This window comes from Gymnoscopelus microlampas (assembly GCF_963454915.1).
Source record: "Gymnoscopelus microlampas genome assembly, chromosome: 23".
Lineage (NCBI taxonomy): Eukaryota > Metazoa > Chordata > Actinopteri > Myctophiformes > Myctophidae > Gymnoscopelus > Gymnoscopelus microlampas.
The window spans coordinates 25903141-25926024 of record NC_139960.1 but is presented as its reverse complement, the minus strand read 5'-3'; the positions used below and the strand labels follow the sequence as shown (position 1 = coordinate 25926024).

General features: G+C 41.0%; 1 protein-coding gene across 3 annotated transcripts in view; it reads left to right on the top strand.

Annotated features, from left to right (window-relative positions):
* syt1a (synaptotagmin Ia) overlaps window positions 1-22884 on the top strand; it is a 104573-nt gene that overhangs the window by 38956 nt on the left and 42733 nt on the right. For all 3 annotated transcript variants that reach the window (XM_084050039.1, XM_084050038.1, XM_084050040.1), the window contains exon 2: window positions 14131-14328. In XM_084050039.1, coding sequence (XP_083906165.1) covers window positions 14163-14328 — 166 coding nt within the window. In that variant the 5' untranslated portion in view covers window positions 14131-14162. The remainder of the gene's footprint in view (window positions 1-14130; window positions 14329-22884) is intronic.

Genomic DNA, 22884 nt, shown 5'->3' with positions numbered 1-22884 from the left:
AGTCCCGAGTTGGTTTTGGCTAGAGCGCACTCTTGCATCGCATCGTATCGATGTGACCTCATAATTTGAAGCACTTCTACTTTAACGTTTAAATTCAGTCATTGTCATATGGCAAATGTTGTGGTCATGTGGTCACACACACACACACACACACACACACACACACACACACACACACACACACACACACACACACACACACACACACACCAGGCAGAAACAAAAGGTCACCCTGCCAGGTGTCTGAGTAGAGAGCTTGGAGGTGCGTCTGTTTTGGGACCAACATTAACAGCTCCAGGGACATCTTTTTGACACTGGCACCACAAAAACAAAACAAAAGTCATCAACATGTAATGAAATGGAGCTATTCCATCTGGTGCCTAATGCATAACCAAAGAAACAAACAACAAGGAGGATGTGACCTCTTCCAGATTAACCGCTTTCAACTTGGCCTCACTATTTTGGGCACATCATTATAGGAACATTTTGAAAAATAGTGAAAATGGCTAAAAGCTCACAACGTGTCACATCGCACTGCATTGTGAGATTGTAGATTGTAACTATTTGTTGTACGACAAAGTAAAGAATACAGTGTTTAAGTGGTATTCTGCTAAGTGTAGACTACTGTGTGTGTGTGTGTGTGTGTGTGTGTGTGTGTGTGTGTGTGTGTGTGTGTGTGTGTGTGTGTGTGTGTGTGTGTGTGTGTGTGTGTGTGTGTGTGTGTGTGTGTGTGTGTGTGTGTGTGTGTGTTTTCTGATACAACACAGGCACACTGTTGTTTACAGGACAAAAAAAACACTTTGAAATCTTGTCGATGTTTATGTGTAAGACCTACAGTACGAGTGCCCCAAACGCAAGGTAGAATAAAGAACAAAAACAGAGAAAGCTGGTATGTGTGAATGGATGTGTCACTTTCACTTTAGTTTCTTCTAACCTAGTTGTTGTGTTTTGTAAAGCTCCAGTGAGATGTAATGATACTGTACACCTCCGGATGTGTTGCCTTGATAACCCATGACACTTTTTATATTTCTGTCTGAGCCCTGCGGCTTTTGGGATCTTGCCGAAAAAGAAGTGAGGGAGGAAGATAAAAGTCAACGTTTTCTATTGTTTTGAATTGTTTTGAATTTCCTGAAACTACAATGGAAAGACTTGGGGTCCCCGAGGGCTCTGTACTTGGTCCGGTCCTTTTTAACCCCTACACCAAAACTCTTGTTGTGACACGTTGTGAGCTTGTGGATCTGCTGTCTTTGTCGAATGTTTACTCGGTTCAAGTGGTGAAGTACTTGCCCCTGCTTGATCTCTGTGTCGCTGTCATTCTAGCATTTGCTAACATTCATTGATTTGTAGTTCAGCCTCCCACCACCACCACCAGTGTCAAGGCAGTGTTAATTAAACTTCAAGTTAAAAGTAGTGTTTAACACTTTAAGAAGTTTAAAGTGTGAAACTGTGATTAAGTGGAAACATAAGACACACACACACACACACACACACACACACACACACACACACACACACACACACACACACACACACGTTTCTATTTTTTTTTTTTAAACATTCTCATTACAATTTGGGATTTCAGGGTCTGTTTGACAGAGTGAATGCTGGACAGTCTGTGACCTCTTGGAAGTCCATCAACTGGCTTACTCTCGAGACCACAGTCTCCAGTGTCCTGGAGGGTTGTGCCCCATGGTCTGTGAACATTAATAATCTGTCATTCACCCTCCACCTCTCCCCAGCCTGTCATGCCATCGAACGTTGCTGGGCAGATCTCCCTATGGGACGGGTCGTTCCCGATGTCAAGCAGTGGGTTGAGCAAATAGCCCCTGTTTCATAGCATGAGTCACCTACCTGGTGCCCAGAGAACCCTCCCCCAGGCTCATAATCACGGGGCATGCAACCAGGCCTAAGAGTCTGTAAATGTGGGTTGTGGATTTCCAAACCACTCTCCCTTCTATAATTGTATGTGTCAAACCTGATAGAAAACAGAGTAAGTCAGCCAGACCAACTACAGTATATTCTTTGATCTCTCTATCTCTCAGAAAACCACCAGCAAAACCATGGGCTCATTTTTCATGTAGATTCAAGCAGAAAGCTCTGCATACCATATCACCAAATAAAGTAGCTCTCATTAAGATGATTTTGTTTTATGTAGTGACATTTTGTGTCACATAATCTAGATGGTACAGTATTTTGTTTTTACCCTGCACCCATTGTACTTTACAATGGGATGTGCATATCTTTTTTATCTTTTCCTCTAATTTTTCAAACACTGTCACTGTGTGATAAATGGGCCTTAATGACCAAATATGATGGTACTGCATTTTTTGTTTTCTTTTTTTATGTTATTGTTTCATGGTTATTTTCTGGCTGAAGCAAAGGCATAAGTGAAATTTCCATGTGAGATTTACAACTTTTGTTTAGCAATGAACAATGGAGAATGACTAATCTAAAGGTTTTCTAAAAATCGCATCCACGTCAGCAGTTACAATTGATTCCAAACTCCACACCTTGCCTAAAATGGATATACAGTGCAATTTTACACCAGTGTCTTTATTCGACTAGTGCACTGTCAGAGTTAGTGCAGTACCTGTTGTCAGAGTACCTAGTGCAGTACCCATTTTCAGAGTACTTGATTAGTGCACTACTCATTGTAGAGTACGCAACGTGGTTCCCGTTATCAGAGTACTTGGATGACAATCTATGAGTGGTTTCCAGCGTCCTTTTCCATGCTGTGGTGGGCTGGGGAGGCAATGCTAGACAGAAGGACACACTCAGACTGGACAGATTGATAGGCGGGCTGGCAAGGCGATAGGGACTGAGCTCGACTCTGCGGTGGCAATGGCAGAGAAGAGGACTTTGGCTAAGACAGTATCCATACTGGATGATGCCAGCCACCCACTGCACACAGCACTTTACTCACAGAAGAGCACAGTCAGTGATATTTCTATCAAAGAAATGCAGCACAGACAAATTTAAGAAGTCCTTAATTCCAAGGGCCATTAGACTGTACAATGAAGGACTGGGGGAAAGAGGAGGTGGGAGGGGGTTGTCCAGCTAATTTATATTGTAGTTATACAGTAGTTGTGTTCTTTTTTAACTATGTTGTTTTTTTACTTAGGATTTTTAACTTCTTATAACTTATATATTTTCACTGCATTCTATTTCTACTGATATAATGTATTTTATGTATTGATCATGCTTCTTTTTCTGACGAACTGGAGCTGTTGAACAGAACAAATTTCCTTCTGGATTAATTAAGTATTATATCTATCTATCTGTCAGGCATTTGTGGATTCATGGAATTTATAGATAGAAGATAGATGTTATCCTGCTCTTAACTTTGCAGCCATTGTCCTTCAACCCCAATGGCTGACACGCCATTGGGGCCACGCCCATGTTCAGGGGGTGGGCTGCCACTAGTGCAATATTAGTTAGATGAATAGACTGAGCAAGACTGCTGGCGGCTTGGGGGGACTTGTTGGACCTACAGTATAAGGAACAAGAGTGGATGATAAGAGAGGCTGGGGTTTGAGGCCAGTAAGTCCCTCTGTCTGGCAGCCGACGGGGCTGCTTTCTCTAACTTTCCTCTGCGTCTCGGAAGCAATAATTGAAAATGGGGGACTCTTTGTGCGCTGGCTTAATAGAGCTGTCCTGCCCTTGGTGCAAAGCGGGGTTAATAACTTTTTCCAGTTCCATTACCCCTTGAGATTGGCTTCAGGTGAGTAAAGAGGCTGCACTGGACAGGGGGAATCAGGCTCAGGGCCTTCCCAGCTTCTCTTATCTCCCCTCACTCTGTACAACTCAGCTGACAATAATTTGCACACCTTAGTATACACATAAAGAAACTGTTCCTTATGAGTGAATTTGTGTGTGTGTGTGTGTGTGTGTGTGTGTGTGTGTGTGTGTGTGTGTGTGTGTGTGTGTGTGTGTGTGTGTGTGTGTGTGTGTGTGTGTGTGTGTGTGTGTGTGTGTGTGTGTGTGTGTGTGTGTGTGTGTGTGTGTGTGTGTGTGTGTATTCCTCGTGTCAGCAAGAGGTCATGTACCACTAGCCTCCCATAAAGTAGACTCCAAACAAATAATGGAGCAGCTTGACTGACAGCCTTTTCACCCCTCCTGTCAATAATGAATGCTTTGGTAGCAGTGGACCTAGCAGTTCAGGTTACTTCTCCCACAACCACATTTAGATGGCTGACAGTGATTTAGACATGCACAGTGCTTGTCTGCTTGATGAAGACTTAGGACCTTCAACAGAAAAGGTCTCTTTAGCTGGTTGAATAAGAAGATCAAGTTGTAGCATTAGCAAAGATTGACAGGAAATGGAAGTATATGAATTGTCTAGGAGTCCTCAACAACTCAAATTGTGTAAATTAGCCATTCATTTCTTTGTGCAGCAGTGCATAACAGTGCATATTGATCTATTAGTAATAATTAAATTGTCTATGAAGTGTGGAATTATAAATTTAAAAAAAGATTACTATTTGCCAGATACTGTTTCTCCCACCTAAATATGCAGTAGTGTTACTAATTGTTTGATTCAGTGTGTTTGGTCTATTATGCATGCACAAGCTTTAATTTGCTAAAAAGAAGGGGGAAAAAGAAGAAAATAATCCATTGTCAATTACTGCAATTACACTGTTAGAGTTCTCTTTGGATCAAAACAAGTGTCTTTGCTATGATTATTAGTTTATCCGTGAAGTAATTGGAAAAGTGGAAGGATTTTCCAAGCTTTCAACTGTAATCAAGAGGATTAGTTTGAAACCACTGAACACCTGTTAAACAGCTAAATTATCAAGAGTGCAGATGATATGAATTCATTAACATCTCAATGCTATAAACAACAAAACCAGTCACATGAAATGAATTGAAATGTGTTTGACTTCTATAATCAATAGCGCGGTGCGCTATTGATTAAAAATACCTCTCTCTCTCTCTCTCTCTCTCTAACTCTCTGTATTGTCTGTTAAAACATGGTGCTTTGTTTTACAGTATATAATAAAATAAATTATTTTTAATACAGCTTCTGCTTTGATGTTTATATTCTGGTCAATGTTAAGATAGTAATACATGCACTTAACCACCTAAACATAGCATCCCTATTCTGGGGGGGACATTTGCAGAAAATGGCAGATCTACAAGCTCACAACGCATTGTGAACATATAGATCTTCTATTTTCAGTGAAGAAATTGGTGTAGAAAGGGAAAAGAGAAGACCAAGTACAGACGGAGCCATGTGCGTAACTGCATTGGGAACTCCTTATATGGTTATGGCTGAGTCGTAGTGACATGAGCGTGCGTGATGGTGTGGTCCACCGTACGGCCCTCCCATTAGCCAATTTTAATATAGGAAACTTTTTCATCTTCTTGAGTTCATCCTCTGTTTTGGGAATACTGAGATTACTGTTAAAATAACTTCAGAGTAGTTTAACCCTGACGTTTCAGATAATATTTTTCGTCTGTTATTACTGTAGGTGGTTACATATTTTTCTTGTTTATGGGTGTGTTCATTCAGTGTTAAGCACCAGTTTTTTTTATATGGAAAAGGGTGTAAACATGTGTTCACAGCAAGTAAATGGATTTAGAGGTTTTGTCAGTGACTTTGTGTACTTACACATTCCATTAAGGCAAGTTACATCTGTCATGTGTACTGCCTGCACCTTCTCCACAACCATGATAAGTATGTCAATGTGTCTGCTGTTATTGACTCTCTGCCTTGTGCTGTGATGTCGGTCCAGACAGACATTTATCTGCTTTGAATTAGGCTGACACATAGCAACTGCTGAATCGGTTTCGATAATTAACAGACCATCTTTGTTAAAATGAGCGTAATGGGCGATTTACTGGCTGGTTAACTCACAGATCACAACACGACCAGAGGAAAGACGAGAGGCTAAATGTCTATCTAGCCATGCAGTCCACTGCATTCCGTTTCTGTTTGTGATGATGAGGAATGGACAGTGGTCCCTGCCGTCATTCTCAGTCTGGCATCACCCTATGGGTTGGGCAGAACTTGGCAGCCGTGTCATTTCCTCAAACAACATGGGCTCCTGCACCCGGCATGCTGAGAGAGAGTGGGCCAAAATTTTACCCAGCAGGAGCAGAAAAGTGCACATGGTACCAACATGCTGTCCAAACACAAATTCAGTGGTGGTACAACACATATTTCTATCCTTTCAGTGCATTAGCCCTCCATCTATTTGTTTCCTGTCTGTTCTTTTGAATTTCATAATCAGCCTATCGGCGTGACATCAGATAAACTACCAGGGTACCAGGGAACCAAGGAGGGGATAAGGGAGAGTAAGGGAGGTGACCCAGTTAAAAAGAGAGAGAGAGTAGGGGTTGGAGAGGGACAGAGGGGGGAGGTGGAGCATTGCTATGGAAGAGACGGCATGGCCACCGCCAGTGTGTGTTGGGACCTGCTGGGCCATCTGGCAGGCCTGTAATTGGGTTGGGGTTTACACCTGTGAGGCACTCCTCAGGAGAGATGGTTGTGGTTAGTGTGAGGACATGTTTGCTTGAATCAGTTTCAACCCGGCATCTGATATTTTGGTTTTAAATTCTCCATATATATCACACATATCACATATGCTCTTGACATTCTAGCTTGTATCGTGCACGGTTTACAAGCTGGGTACATTTGTCACGTCACCTGTATCACTCAAGTAGAAAGATGGGCGGCACTGTGGAACACAGGAGGAAGCAGTGTTTTTGAGCAGCAAAGAAGCCATTTTGAGTGAACACATTTCTACATCTTACTGCTTGAATTGGTAAACAGAGGCTGTGTGATATATTATTTACAGATAGCTTGAAAGTGGACCATACAGTAATAGCAAAAGAGCACATTTTGGCTTTAAGTTGCATACTTTATTTGCATAGCACCTTTCATACAGGGTTGCAGTTCAAAGTGCTTTACAGACACGACAGAATTCAAATACTTCACAATTCAGAGAGATCATTTGGATATAAAAGGTTAACATGATGCCAGGCCTAAAAGATCAATGCTACTTTCAAGTTTTCTGAAGGCAAAGGCAACTCCAAACGATCGTCCCTAAGGCAGTGGACTGCCCACTGTGAGGCATCACAGATGCTTAAGATAATGTGAGAGTTGTCATTTGAAGCTTGAATGAACAGGTGGTCATTAAGGTGCAAATATATGCTAATGTAATGTTTTGTAGACATGAAGGATATGAATCTTCATATGTGCGTCATAACAGACACCATGGGTGGTCCTATGTATCTGATAATTGTGTCTTCTGTGAAAAAGATTGAGATATGTTGAGATATGCAATTGCAAAGAGAAACTGGGTATGCAAAGCATGCCATTTATAGTTTACTGTGTAAACCCCAAATCTAAATAATATGGAAATTTAACTCGTTACCCCAGAGAGATGTACTAACATGCACCCCTAAGAGTCCATTTCTTACACTCTCAAAGTTAAATTAACATTCAGGATTTTGCTGTGTGGTTTGTGTGTCTTTCTATTGCATTTCGCCTGTCGCCTGGTGCTAGCTGAGCTCTTTCAGTCAGTCAGTCCATGAGCTACCTGCTACTGGCAAGAGAGCGCCAAACACAGATACAGTAAATACAATTAACCACTTTCACAATTAGCAGCTGGTGAACCTCGTTATCCCGGCTGCACGCCTCTCTCATCTTTTGCCACTCGACCCTGTCCCCCCACCCGGAACTAAACTACAGCTCATCCACTAGCCATTTGACAGACAAATTTTGCTCTGAATAACTGATGTGTGTTTTTGTCTCAACGCGAACCTGCTTGTCATGGACAGGATTCTTGATGATAATGGTTTTTGGTTTTGGTTTTTATTTCAAAATGCAGCGCAATTATATGTGATTCATGCCTGTTGGAGCGCTGTGAAACATCGCAGGTGTTTGTGACATTTGTTGTTGCCTGCACACGAGACATTGACTCATAGAAAGGTGATGGCCTAAAAGTAGGTACAGGGTTCTATTTGCTGGGGGGGTGGTGGTGGTCCATGCCTCTGCTTTTGATATCCCCCTCTGGTCATTCATTTTTATGGCCGGTGGGGATATGTTTTACCCCTGCTTCTGGCCAAACAGAATTTATATGCATTTCCTTTTGGAAAAGGGAGACCATAGACTGTGACTGTCTGATATTTTTGTTTGGCAATATCACAATTTTAAAAAATCATTTAAAGTGTATGTTAATCACATTAGCACTGGTATGCCTATTTGGGGCAAATTTGTGATGCGACGTGTTGTGAGCTTGTAGATCGATTTTTTTTTCTTTTCTTTTCCCTGCGTACGGTTCTTCCCCCACAGAATGTAATACATTCTCTCGCCCACATGCTCTCCTCTGCAGAGCATCATTGTGCTCCCTAAAAGTCCTCGCCGGTGTTGAAGTATCTCTGTTGCTGTTTCAATATTTTTATTAAACAAAAAGGAAACACACACCACCACCATGACATCACATAAGACACAACATGACATCACATAATGACAATACAATAAATAAAACAAAAAGAGAGACAGTATATAACACAAGATACATATATAACTAGAAAAAGTGCTCCTCGGAGCACAGGTCTCCGCCAGGTCAGGTAAGCTATTGTGGCGCTATAATAGGCCAATGTGAAAAGGGTGCCATTTGTTCTTAGGCCTTGCACGACAATTGGACCCTGACTGCATTCATGATTTGAGGCATTTTGTTAAAAACATTGGTTTTGCTAAATTAGACCTGCTGGTGGCGCTATAACAGGCCAATGTTAAAAGGGTGTCATTTGTTCCTCAACATAGTGTGAATGTGCGTGCAAAGTTTGAGCGCAATTGGACGGTGCGTTCATGATTTGCGGAATTTTGTTCAAAACAAGGCAATAATGCAAACTTTAGATGTCAATCTTAGCCAATCAGTATGGAATATGAAAAATCAAACACATCCGTCGTGATCACATGACTATAGAGATCATGTGTACCGATTTGCGTGAAAGTTGGATAAAATTGGAAGGAGTAGTATAAAATAATGTGTTTTACATAAGTCGGCCTCCTGGTGGCGCTATAAGGCAGATGTGAAAAATGCAGGGCAAAGGTTTTTCCTTAACCTCTAGGGAGTGTGCATACAAAGTTTTACACAGATCGGTGGAATTATAGGTAAAAACACGAATCGGCCTGTTATAGCGCCACCATGAGGCTGATTTCAAAATTTTCAAATGGTAGTTCTTCCTCGGCCTAATGGGAATGAGCGTGCAAAATGTCACGAAAATTGCATGCTGTGTTCATGATTTGAGGCATTTTGTTCAAAACGGAGCACTCCTGCAAACTTTGGAAGACATTTTTAGCCAATCAGGATGGAATATGAGAAATCTGAAAGACCCGTTTCGTTTAGTGACTATAGAGATACTGTGTACCGATTTGCGTGATTTTTGGACAAAATCTGTAGGAGTACTGTCAAAAAATATGTTTTGCACAAATCGGCCTCCTGGTGGCGCTATAAAAGGCCCATGAGAAGAATTTGGGGCAAAGGTTCTGAATTGGCATCCAGGGAGTGTGTGTGCACAGTTTCACTGAGATCAAGACAACGGTGCCGGAGATTAGCTGGTCACAGACGGACGGACACACGGACACACGGACGGACACACGGACGGACGGACGGGGTGGAAAACATACTCTCTCGCCATGCCTTTCGGCCTGGCGGAGACAACAATCACAATATAGTTGCCAACATCTCCCCCATATACAGCTCAGCCATAGTATCCATCACCTCCCTCCCAATTCATACAATACCTGAATGACATCCTCAGTCACTCCAACACACAAAACATTTGACCACTCATCCCCTATATATGGCGCAGTGCAGCCATGCTTCTACGAATTTGGCCAAGGTACCCCGTAAAACATGTGAGAGGCTCTCCAAGGGCATTAAACGTGAAACTTTTTCAAACCATAAGGTAATACTTTGAGGAATGTCTGCCCCTAGGACATACAGTAGTGAAGTTGCATCTAAGGGTATTTTTTTTTCCAATCAGTTTAAGGATTTCACCTTGGATGGATACCCAGAAGGGTCTAATTTGTGGGCAGGTCCAGAACAGATGACTATGGGTACCTTGTCCACTTTTACACCTACTGTACAGTAGGACATAGGGGAGAGCATAAAGGGTCATATTTGCTCCTCATTGCTGGAGAGACATGTAGTTTGTGTATCATTTTATATTCAGTTTCATAAAACTTGTTGAGCAGGTTGTATATATTGATCCTTCATTGAGTAATGTATTACGCCATACTGCCTCATCTATTCATAGTTGAAATGTGTTTCCCAATCTCTGTTGCTACCCAGTGTGCCACTCAATGGCTCGGTCTCCATGCACTATACTCTTGCTACATTTCAATGGGAGGCCAAGTGGAGGCTGCAGGAATATGGACATGCGTAGGCAGACATGGAGCCAAAGGGGAGGTTGAGAGGGCTTAGAAAACCAATGGTTGTTTTGTTCAGCACAAAAATCCATTGCGATTCTCATCTAAGAAGCTTTGTTTTGATTTGATTGGATTTCTTACTGTTTTCATTTTACTTTTTTCAGTGTTTTTTTTTTGTTTTTGTTAAATATTCTTTTTGACGCAATTGTTTTAATTGGCATTTTGTGTGTCAGACGGCTTCATAGCATGTCTTGAAATATCTGTTCACGAGAGACAAAGAAGGGAAGAAGTGTTAAAATCACAGCTAGAGCAAAGCAACGCTACAGTATCATGCTTTCACAGCTACTGCTACTGTAAGTGTTTGTGAATGCCACCTCATGCTAGTCACATTCCTGTTAAAGGCCAGAGATAAATGTAACGGTGAATACATTTTCAGGACCTACTAATATGCCAAAATAAATCTCTGGTCTGTCCTCACTGCATCCACTGACTGTCATTTCAGAAGTCAATTAGTTGACCAGTATCTATAGTCATATTCTTTCTGTCCTTAAGGAGGGCTAATACAAATGTGAAGAACTAGAGTGAGAGAAACAGAGTAGTTGAAAAATATGACAAATTTGGATAACCTTGAAATTAATATTTGTACACTATGTCACATATTGTTTACACTACCTTCAACAGTACAAATTTCAAATTGACAAATGTATGGAGCAGAACTCCTTGATATATTTCTTTTTTATTAGGCTGTACTGAGAAGGTTTGTCACTGTTTATGATTAAATAATTGAAGGTCATTCTCACTAAAGTTTTTTGACAACAAGCATATGTACAAACAAAAACATGCACATTTTAGTCAAAAGGATGGCACAAGAAAGCCCAGAGGCTTGTTTCCATTGCGGTCAATATTTCCAAAAAAAACGGTCAGATAGCGCAGACATGTGTCTGTTGAATGTGATTTTCTAAAACCTGATTGCAATTGGAACAGTAGATTTTGGGATGATAAGTAATTCTCTATTTGTTTGTGTATAACCCTTTCCATTATCATAGATATTGAACAGAGTATGGAAACAGGGCGATAATTGCTAGGATCTAGCTTGCTTCCCTTTTTGTAGAGAGGGGTTACTCTAGCTACTTTAAAAACCTGAGGAACTTTACCTTGCTTTATGGATAGGTTTATTATATGGGTTATTGAGGGAGAGATGACTTCAGCTGAATCTCTTAGAAATCTGGAAGGGATGTTGTCATGGCCAGTAGCTTTGGATGGATTTAGGGCTTTGAGTTTTTGCAGAACATCTTCATTTGTTACCTCTTTCAAAGAAAAGGCATCTTCCTGAACGCCTTTTATTTGATAGTATGAAGTAACATGACTTTCACCATAACATCCTGAGTGACTTGGTAACTTCTTACTTTTTGACCAGATTGTCGGCTATGTTTGTGAAAAAAAGATTTAAACTGTTTGCTACTTCAGTTTTGTCATGAATAATTTTTCCTTCGATATCCAGTAGGTTGTACAAGACAGCTGCCTTCTGTAATGCTGCCTTATGTAATGATTCTTGTAAATGCACTTAACATATGGGTAAATATAAAACCCTAAACAAGATTGTATACAATGACAAAAGGGAAGCACTGTGCAATAAACTTTCAATGGGAACAAGAGAGAAACCTCTGCAACACTAGTATGCCATTAACCTTTGAAATTGCCATGGTAACAGACACAAATTGCTACCTACAGTAAAACAGTGGACAGTAAATAGTCTGCAGTAGGGTTGTTTCAATGTTATACCAGACCAAGTGTCACTACTTAGTATTATAGCATGCTAGCAAACAACACCATACTGGAAATGACATATTGATCAACAAATGAACTCTTTAACATGTTTGTCTTGACAATAATCTTGAAAGATATTTGCATTAACCCATTTTTAATACTACCGACTCTTTCTTGTTTGGACCATGAATAATAATATTAAAGGTGTAAGTGATACTGTAAGCGATATTATTGGTTAAAATATTTTTGGTTGAAATCAGTGTTATATAGCTACTGTATGTATCTCAATTGTAATCATTGCTGTAGAGTTTTTGATCAGTAACAGGGGTCTCCCTGTCGCTCTTAAAATAACTTTTCAGGTCAAGAGGCCAATTTCATCCAGTCAGTAGAGAGAACTCATACATAATATAGGATACATAGTGGAATTGGAAGTGATTAACCAAAACAAAATGAGCAGACAATTTGAACTGGAACACTATAACATTTAAGCTGATAAATGGGTTCTCTCTCCTGATTGGTGATAAAATTGGTGTCCCATCTGAAAATGTATTTTATGTTTACTAAAGAGCATTAGAGATGAGGAGACCACTGTTAGAAACAAACACTCTATATTAATAATTATCATCAGAGTATAGAGCTTTCATTTCACAACAACTGTTGTGTTTTTAACCAAAAATATGTATCACTTATAGCATTATAAAAATGTACAATACTATCAAACAATATGTCAGAGCCCTTGGTACAGTATGGGTATGACATCATATTGTAATACTTGCTATTATCAGTAGTGTGTTCAAGTATTGTGTAACCCTAGCTTATAAACAACCTCCCACACTGTGTAGTGATGAGTAACAAGCCCACAGTGTTCTTATGTGATATACATTACAGAGTGTACACACAAACAGCCTTGTTTATCATAAATGAAACGGTGTCTCTCCCTCCATCCATCTCACTAATACATGAATGTAAATACACCTGGCAGCCAGCTTGAAGCTATAGAACATGGTGTGACAGGGGTAGCAGAATGGTAATCCCTGTTTGTTATACAGCTACAGTATCTTTTTTGGTGTCAATCCCACTGCAAAAAGAGCCCTGAATTTCCACAGAACCAACTGTGCCAAGTGAACTCTACTCTACACAGTTAACTCCTCAGTGTTCATTTATTCATTTGCAACTGTTGAGAGTGTACACATGTATCCACGTGAACCCTTACGGCTCCATTTGGTTACATTTGTACAGTCAAAGAGTTAAATTACCACTGAGGATTGTACGGTGTATGTATGGCAGTAATGGATACATATCTGCCTAAATGGGCATAAACCAATTTAGTAGTTTGTGTCCTGTACAGGTTACAAACTACAGAAGGGTAAAAACATGGCAGTCTGCATAGGCTACCTTATAGTACAATGTGACGTAAGCAACGCAGATGCTGCTAATATAATCTATGATGGGTGTGTTAGATTTTGGTATGCCAGTGTGTAAGTATTGACTACTGTCAATGTTTACACTTTGGCACACCTACAGTACATGTAAATCTAACACACCCTATTAGCTGCTACTGGGTTTTGCGTATGTCACAGTGTAGGTGAGCCTGCCGTGTTTTTACCCATCTGTAGTTTTTAACCTGTACCAGAAAACAAACTGCAAAATTGGCCAAGGGCTTAATCACGGCCCTCTAAATGTGGAGTTTGAATAAGGGTGAGGGAGGATTCTGAGTGGCCGCCAGTCCCATCTCCCTCCTCTGGCTGGCTGGGACCTGCCGGTTCAACCTGGACTCCAGGTGATGTTTACTCAGGCTGAGCCGGCAGCTGCTCACACGAACTGCCTCAACTCACTCGTCAGACAAGTACAGAAGCAGAGTCTCTGACGCACATCTGTCACAGCAGTGCAAATCTCACATGCATTTTGTCTTTCTTTTTTCCTCTCTCTCTCTCTCTCTCTCTCTCTCTCCCTCTCTTTCTCTTTCCCTCCTCCCCCAGCATCTGCCTGGCTGCCCAGCACCACCACCGCCATGACTGAGAGTCGAAGGGAAGCTCTGGCAGCGGCCCCGGCGCCCACCGCCACCTCCGTGGCCGGAGCCAACACCACGGAGCTGGCTGGCCCGGGAACTGGGGAGAAGGACGAGGCCTTCTCCAAACTCAAGGACAAGTTCATGAATGAGCTCAACAAAATCCCATGTGAGTAATGTTCTACTTTCTCCTGCCACACACGAGCAATGATGACTCATCCACTGGTTCTGCGTAGATGCTTTTTGTAGATTTGTACCAAATAAAAAATATATTGTCCATTAACTTACGCCAATATATGAACTGTCGATACATCTTTACAAGCTACATCTTTACAGGAATAATATGAATAGCATTTTATAGATATGTTTGGGCTTTTTCACCTGTGCCAACCAGCACTGTCTCAGCAGCGGTGTGCTGCACATGTCACAGAATAACTACGAAAACATTAATTTCAATAAAGCACCGACAGCATATTCAGGGGACTTGTGTTCATCTACACTCCTAAATATAGATACAGTGACAGGTTGTTGTTGAAGTAACTCTGACATCACATCCCACATCTCGCACCCATGGAAGAGGGCTATTGCTTTAGCAGCAATGCAAATGACAACACAAGCGTCATACCCTAGCAGAGATTTATAGTGCTGTCAAGCAGCATGTTTACCATGTAAAGTGAGTTTCTAATATTCAGTTTGTGGCTAGCTCTCATGAGCTTTGTCCATAGCTCTGTGAGGAGGACTGAGCAGGTTACAGATTTCAATAGAAGTAACAATGAGCAGGAAATTATGGAAATGAGAAACTAGAAATCTATCTGCATTTGACTCAGATCTAATCAGACTCTTTATATTGTTTTTCAGTAGAAATGTGTTCCTTGTTTGAATTCCTTCCTACAATGTGGCATTTAATGTACAGTATATAAAACAAAGTACATTTGAAACCTTTTTACAATAAGTTAGATATATCCTTTCATGCACACCTAAAACAAAAATAGAAATCAAAGCTAATATGGTTGTACAGTACATTTTTACAGAAAAGGTTCATTCTGACAAAGAAAAAAATATTCTGAAAAGAGTGATTCATTTCCACGCAAGCACGCACGCACGCACGCGCGATGAAGATATGTATAAATAAAAATGTATGCCATTTGAAGCAGCCAAACCATTCCCCGAACGTTATGTTAATTCGACCCTGGAGCCATTTCTATCGTGTTCTGGTTCTGTGAAGCTGTGACTAAAAGTATAAAAAAAAAACATCAGAGTTGTTATTGTGCAAACTTGTCTCAGTGTGAGACGGCCACCATGCACTACGAAACCCTTGACTTTGGGTCTGTTTTGACGCTCTCAGAGTTAAAAGAACACTCAGGATTTTGCAGTGTAGCCACTCTGCTCTGCCTGCCTGCTGTCCTGGCTGTAAGCCCGCTTGTCCAGCCCGCTGCCCTTTGTACTGGAAGAGTGGGCCGGGCATGCACCACCAGCAGGGGCTGCAGTCTGCAGCCTGCCTCTCTGAGCCAGCAGCTGACATCTGTGAAGGAAAGAATGCTTAGAGCAGGGGTTCCCAAACGTTTTCGCTTGAGTAAAAAGAACAATATTTGCCTTTGAGATGTAGTGGAGTTGAAGTAAAAGTATTTAAAATTGGAAATACTCCAGTAAAGTAAAAGTACAGTACTTGAGTACATGTTCTTAGTTACTTTCCACCACTGGTTATATGACTGTGTTGCTCGCTGTATCAGATGCCTGATGTAAATTATGGGCACTATCCATATGCTATGCTTTGAAATGAACAGAGGTGCAAAGTAGCAAAGTACATTTACTCAAGTACTGTACTTAAGTACAATTTTGAGGTAGTTTTACTTTACTTGAGTATTTCCATTTTGTTATACTTTATAGAAGTATAAACTTTATACTTCTACTGTACTCCACTACATTATAGAGGTAAATATTGTACTTTTCATCCACTACAATTATTTTATAACTTTAGTTACTAGTTACTTTGCAGATTTGGATTATTAAGACAAAACATACATTAACCAACTAAGACCTATTTTGTACTTCAGCTATTTGAAAATAGCCGATCTACAAGCTCACAATGTGGCGCTCTGCAACACGTTGTGAGCTTGTAGATCAGCTATTTTCAAAAGATTTTTATACAAACCTGAAATGGGACTTTCTGCATAATGAGTACTTTTATACGTAAAATGTGAATACAGAACTTTTACGCAACAGAGTATTTCTATATTGTGGTATTGGTACTTTTACGTTTTACTTTAAGTTAAAAATGTGAGTACTTCTTCCACCACTGGAAATGAAAATGATTGGTCTCAGTGGTCTCCTGTCTTCTGTCACGACTGCCTATTTATTATTATACATCCAGCTCGTGTAGTTCAAACTGGGAGGGTTGTTTTCCAGATTTCAAAAGCGTAGCACCTCAACTCCTAAATTGAACCGCATGAATGTGGGGAAAAGGCCATGATAAAGCATGCTAATCATTAATGCCTTGAGTGAATTGTGTTTGTACAGGGCCAGACTGGGAACACAAATCAGGGCGGGAATGTAAATGTCAGCGGCCCCCATATCTGACACAAGTTGACATAAAAATACTGTAATACTGTAATGACATTTACATTATATAGCATTAATGATGTGTTGTTGTCATAAAATCTGAAGGCACACCTGGGCTTGTCTCACAGCACACCAGTATGGGAAGCCACTGGCTTAGACTCCCCACAGTGGGAAAAGGGCATGGACTGGGTGTTGCTCTCATTGGCATAACAAGATGTAATGTCAAGGTTAATTGACCATCCGGGTTCTGTCACATTGGATTAGCGTGGGCTGCAGAGGCTGTATATTACCCAGATACAACATTAAACACACAAACTAGCCTGCTATATGTCTGGAGTCTGGACTGGTGGCATTCTGTCCAAATGATCAAAAGCTTTGGATATAGTGACGTACATTTTTCATTCAATTTGACATACGTTGACAACATTCATATTCAGGCATACTTAAAATGAGTGCAAAAGTAGAAAAACTTAATTACAAATCAGGAGTAACAGTAACAGCTAATCTATACTTGGACGACCCTTTTGACAAGTGTATCATAACTGTGCTTTTGTGAAGCAACACATTTTTTTTCTAGTTAAAAATACTAGAATACAACAGCACCAAGTCCCCTACGTGTCAAGCGACACTTGGTTTGGGTGATGAAATATAAAGTAGTCTTGATAAGCGCAAGAGAGAGAGAGCGCTATAGTATAGTGCCCCAACAATAGTAGCCAGTAACCAAATATCCCAGTTAAACGTACAAAGATTATTTGCAGTGTCCTGGTGACATATTAGTACTGTAGCTTCCTGTCCAGATGGACTTTATCTATTAGCAGATGAGCAGCTGCATGGAATATGCTAAAAATGTACCAACAATCTGCTATATCTTCAGATGTCATTTAACTGGACTGATTAGATACTCATAGTATCTCTAGATCAGCAGCTTGTTTTTGTTAACACCGCTGAAAGTCCTATATTTTGGCATAAATCATATCTTACAGTCTTGCGTTTTCATGTATGGATGCTTATTTCTGTATTAGCACAATGCTGTAAAATCTCTGAATGGAGAATTTCTTTCACTGTTAATTAACCACTAATGTGACAAAATCAAAGGCTTTGTTTCAATGTTGCTTTGTGCCAAGAATGCTACCATTTGACATTTTGTCCAGCTCAAATGTAACATCTAAGATCACGTGTGTGGGTCACAACGACAGTATCAATGGTCAATTCTCCGTGCTGAGGTTTTCATAAGAGATCTTGACTGATACAACATAAAAATGTAAAATTGCAATACACCCTATTCCAGTCTTTCAGCAGATACATTTAGTCAGAGTTTGGATAAAGAGTGTGCAGAGTTCAGACAGAGCTTCAAGCGAATTCATCAGGAGGCTGTTTCTCAGGGGGAGTGTATGGTACTTAAGCCTGAGCCAAAGGCCCCTGCTGTGTGCTTGAAGACGCTGGTAGAAAGATCCAGTGTTTATCTGCCACTCGTTGCTATTCACAGCCACTGAAGCAAAGAAGGTGTCTTATTGGCTGATAAAGAAGACCCGGTACTTTGGCTGATGCTGTGCCATGATGGTTTTGTGATAATGATGACGTCGGTAGCAGAAATATGACTAGAGCATTCACAAATACCTTCAGCTACTAGCGCACATGCTGACGTTATTCTCTCTCTCTCTCTCTCTCTCTCTCTCTCTCTCTCTCTCTCTCTCTCTCTCTCTCTCTCTCTTTGTCTCTTTCTCTTTTTCTCTCTCTCAAGGGACAATGTATTTGCTTTCATTGCTTTCTGGGACTCAGGTTCCCTTAATTAAGGAACACAAAAGTGTCTTTCATTGAAAGGCACGTGCTGAATAAGATAAGAGTACCAGTTAAATACATTAATTTCTACAGCAGTTGACTGAAGCCTTTTTATCAGACTGTAATTAAACGGTTAAATGATAAATGATTAAAAAAAAGCTAGATCTAACAAGTACAATGTGTTGTGCGTTGTGAAAACGTCAAAACGCCACTGTTTGATAGGCCTGTTTATTTCGAGGCATGCTACAGTATATTAATCCATTCAATGTGTAATTTGTGTATCAAAGCTTTTATTTGAAAACATGTCACTGCTCTGCAGGTCCCTCAGTGGGGAGGCTGCTTATCCCTACTGCTTTCAGGCTAGAAACATGAACCTGCCACATCTGCGACACTTCCATTAAAAGATAGGCTCCTTAAGTTGTGTGTGTGTGTGTGTGTGTGTGTGTGTGTGTGTGTGTGTGTGTGTGTGTGTGTGTGTGTGTGTGGTAAACATGTCCAGTCACATGTTACATTATCCCCGAATGCTGCAATTGTGGAGCCAGTGCTCCAGCTTTGGCCAAGGTTAAAAGTTTTTATTTATTTTTTTATCTCACGATTTTTGTAACCCATTTTTTCCCCCAGTGCCAATTGCCTAAGCTGTAATGCTGGGCACTACTCTCCCTCTGCCAGCCTGGGGAGAGCCCCGAACTGAGCTCATGCTTCCTTCAATGCATGAGGAGTGAGCAGGCCACTTCTTATCACCTGACAGGGGGGAGTCTCCCCGGTAGGACGTAGCACGTGGAAGGAACATGTTATCAGGAGCCCCGGCTGACCAGGGGGAGGCAGAATAGAGACCAGGATTACTGCATGAGGGTACCTACCCTAAGCGACATGGGGGGAACATGCAACCTCCATACAGAAAGGCCCTTCCGCCAACCCCACCTATGGCTTTAAAGCTCACATTCATCTGTCAGCACCCATTTGTAAATAGATTAGCGGTTTAGGGATGGAAACTCAGTGGATGTATCTGTAACTCTGAACATCAGCAAAAGTTGTTTTAACCTTTAACCTCACACAACCCCACGTCATAGACTGACCTGGATATTTGAGCATGCCTCACACAGAACTCCATGGGTAGAAAAGGGGAAGACTGACAGATACAGAAATCCCGAAGGGCACTGGCCTACTTGTTTTTTTCAGCCTGGGGGATAGTAAAAAATAAAGTCCACTACATAGTTTTAAGTTTGTAAATGGAGGAGACCAGTGGTTTGGGATAGCATCTTCTGCAAGGTGCCTATTGCATCACAACAACACTCCAAGCAAAGGCCGAAGCAGTAGATCCTAAAGTTATTTTAGAGCATCACTCTCTGTTTTTCCATGGAGGAGAGTGCTTATTGATTTTGTCAATGGAGCATTGATTTTTCATGACCACGGCGAGGGAACCGTGGCTGAATGCTGCTGAGCCAAAACCAAAAGGAGATGGACTGTAATATTTGTTTCTCTTCTGTTAGGGCTTTCTTCTGCACTTTAGATAAAGTCTTCACAGCAGGACTGAAAGTCTGTCATACACTGGAATCCTTTTTCATTGTAATATTATTGAAGCAAATATGAAAAGAATATTTTCATGAATGTCCCACTGGACCTTCATAATGAAGGTCCAGTGGGACCGAAACGTCTGTCAATTTAAACAGAGTCTGCTGAGCAAGAGCAGTGTGCGGGATTTTTTGGTTCATGAAAATATTCTTTTCATGTTTACTTCAGTTTTCATTGTCCAACGCACCTGCATCCGAATGAAGTGGATGTGGGAATACTTCCTTTACATAGATTGTAATATTATTAACAGGTTTGTTAATAACATTGTGATTGGGTACGGGATGACGCATTGCATAGGGATGAGGCCTTCTTTTTTTCTGAGCTGCCCTAAAGCAGTTCAAAGATTCCCACCACTATCATATTCATGTCAATAGTAGTCTATGTACATTTGTTTCTGTGGAATAGATATGGCCCAAATCTAAATATGCTCACAAAATTGGCTGACTGTTAATTTTCCCACTCTATTGAAAGTAGGAGATGGGCTGCCAGCTGTTTGATATGTAGCGGTGATTGTGGCTCCTGAACAGGGTTGTCTGCCGCTGAGTTTCCATCCGCATTATTTCCAGCCCATCTGGGCTCTTCACCATCTCTGTGATATGTTCAATAACCCACTTGCCCTGTCTGTGTGTGTCTGTATGCTTTATATACATTATGTGGAAAGCTTATGGGTTATTGTGCCATTTAGGCAAACTGGCTGGTTTGTCAGGTGTGCTGTGTGTAGGTGTGTGTGCCTGGCAGCTGGCCGGTGTCCTCGCTGTGCTCTTGAGCAGTGACTCTCAATGTTGGACTGGCCTGCAGGTTGTCCCATTTGCTAGGGTCACATTCATAGACTTCCAACTACTAATCAGATCTTTTCACTCAGATATTACATGCAGTAAGCAGTGCCAACAAAACACAAAATACTTGATTTCATAATGTTGAAGTGCTACCACCTGCCCAAAGAAATCACATCAACTATTCACAAACAAACTGGAGGGAACTAAATGTACTCTCCCTTTTTGGAAAAACAAAGGGATGAAATGGAAGCCTCAGAACTGGAAGCCTCAGAAACCGATGAGTTTGATTGATTGATTGATTGATTGATTGATGTACTTTATTTAATAAGACATGAGAAACAGTACATGGAAGTACAATTCACAATACAAGGTCTACTAAACTGGATAACTCATAAAAGCACTAAGCTTGTTTAAAATGAGTGCCCACGCAGGGGGGGCTTAGGTTAAGACTTTGACAGGGGCCGGTTTGGAATTGCAGCCTCCTGAAGGTGCTTCTTTAGGGCAGTTTTGAAAGTGAGTAGGGGTTTACACTCCTTTACTCCTTTACTTGTTGTATAGCATGAGAACGAGTTCATTCCATTTGTTGAGACAAATCTGGGTTGAACATGATCCTTGGAGCTGCCTCTGGTGTTGTGATTGTGGACTTTAAGTATTTTGACAGGTACAGGGGTATCCCAATGTTGTGTCGTATCTTGAAGACCAGGCCCAATGCATGTTGCAGTACTCTGTCCTCAACCCTGAGCCATCCAACCCTAGCAAAATGAGCAGGGAATATGTAACGGTGGCCAACTGAGTCACATTTGACTGGTTTGAGCCAAATTACTGGTTAAGTAATATCTCAAGAACAGATTCTGCTCTGCGTTTGAATCTGTCGGGGGGGTTCGTCATATCGCGTACGCACTGGCCTACAAGTGGGCGTGGCTTCAGATCAGGAAGCAGGCCGCGCTTTACCCAATCAAATGTAGTGGGTGGGATTTACGTGTCCGTCGATCCTTCCCCACTCGAAACAAACCGAAATTAATTTAACAATAGCGTCCGCGGAGCAGACAAAACCACGGAAAGATATTCACATTTTAACTTGCTCTTTCATCATAGAAACAAGTGGGCTTATAACCAAAATGTTCTCTGGGAGAATTGGTGTTAGTGTTCCGTGGAGAAATATTGTTAGTGGGAATGAAAACATAGTCGCACCACCGGAAGTGAAAGGCTGAAGGCAGACCAAAACCCCGGTTTCCTTGCGCACGTGTGCTACGTCGACTTCCTCCCAGAGCTAAGTAAAATTGTAAAAAACAGCAGAGGGCGCTGTTTTTCCTTTTTTATTTGGCGATGGGTTCCCAGATTGCTGGTTAAGTAATGACAACTTCTAACTTATTCACATTAGGCTCACAACAATAAAATATAAGTTGCACATTAAAGTGTGGGGTGCGTAATTGTTGTGGATACCAATTGAATAAAATGATTGAATTGCAGACTACGCCACCTAGGTTTGAATTTAGGAGGCTAGGAACTCCTTGAATAACACCTTTTCCTTCACAGGCTACACACAGGTTCGAGATAACTAGGCAAGAACCTTAGACTTTAGGAGAACAACACTTAAAACCCAGGAGGAAACCGAAGTCGACACAGTGGATAAAAAGGGTAAACATACATTTATTAGAATTGTCCCTGTTACAAGAGGCCTCTGTGCCTTTAAACAAAATACAAAATAAAACACAATCCTAAAATAAACCCTAACCTCCTATGGCGCCGCTAAACTAACTAAAATACATTCAATACAAAAACTAAAATACAAATGGGGCCAATGTGCAAAACTATAGCAGGATGCTATTAAATAGCAAGGAAGTGCGTCAATTACCCGCTCACAAGTAAAGTGCAGGTGCTATGTAAAAGGCGTTTAAATATACTATAAATAATCAGACCAAATTCAAATGAAACACTGGGGGTTTCTATAACCAATAGCAATACGCAATAAAATAGCAAAAAGGTGCAACAATAACTCGTTCACAAGTAAAGTGCAGGTGCTATAATAAAATGTGTAA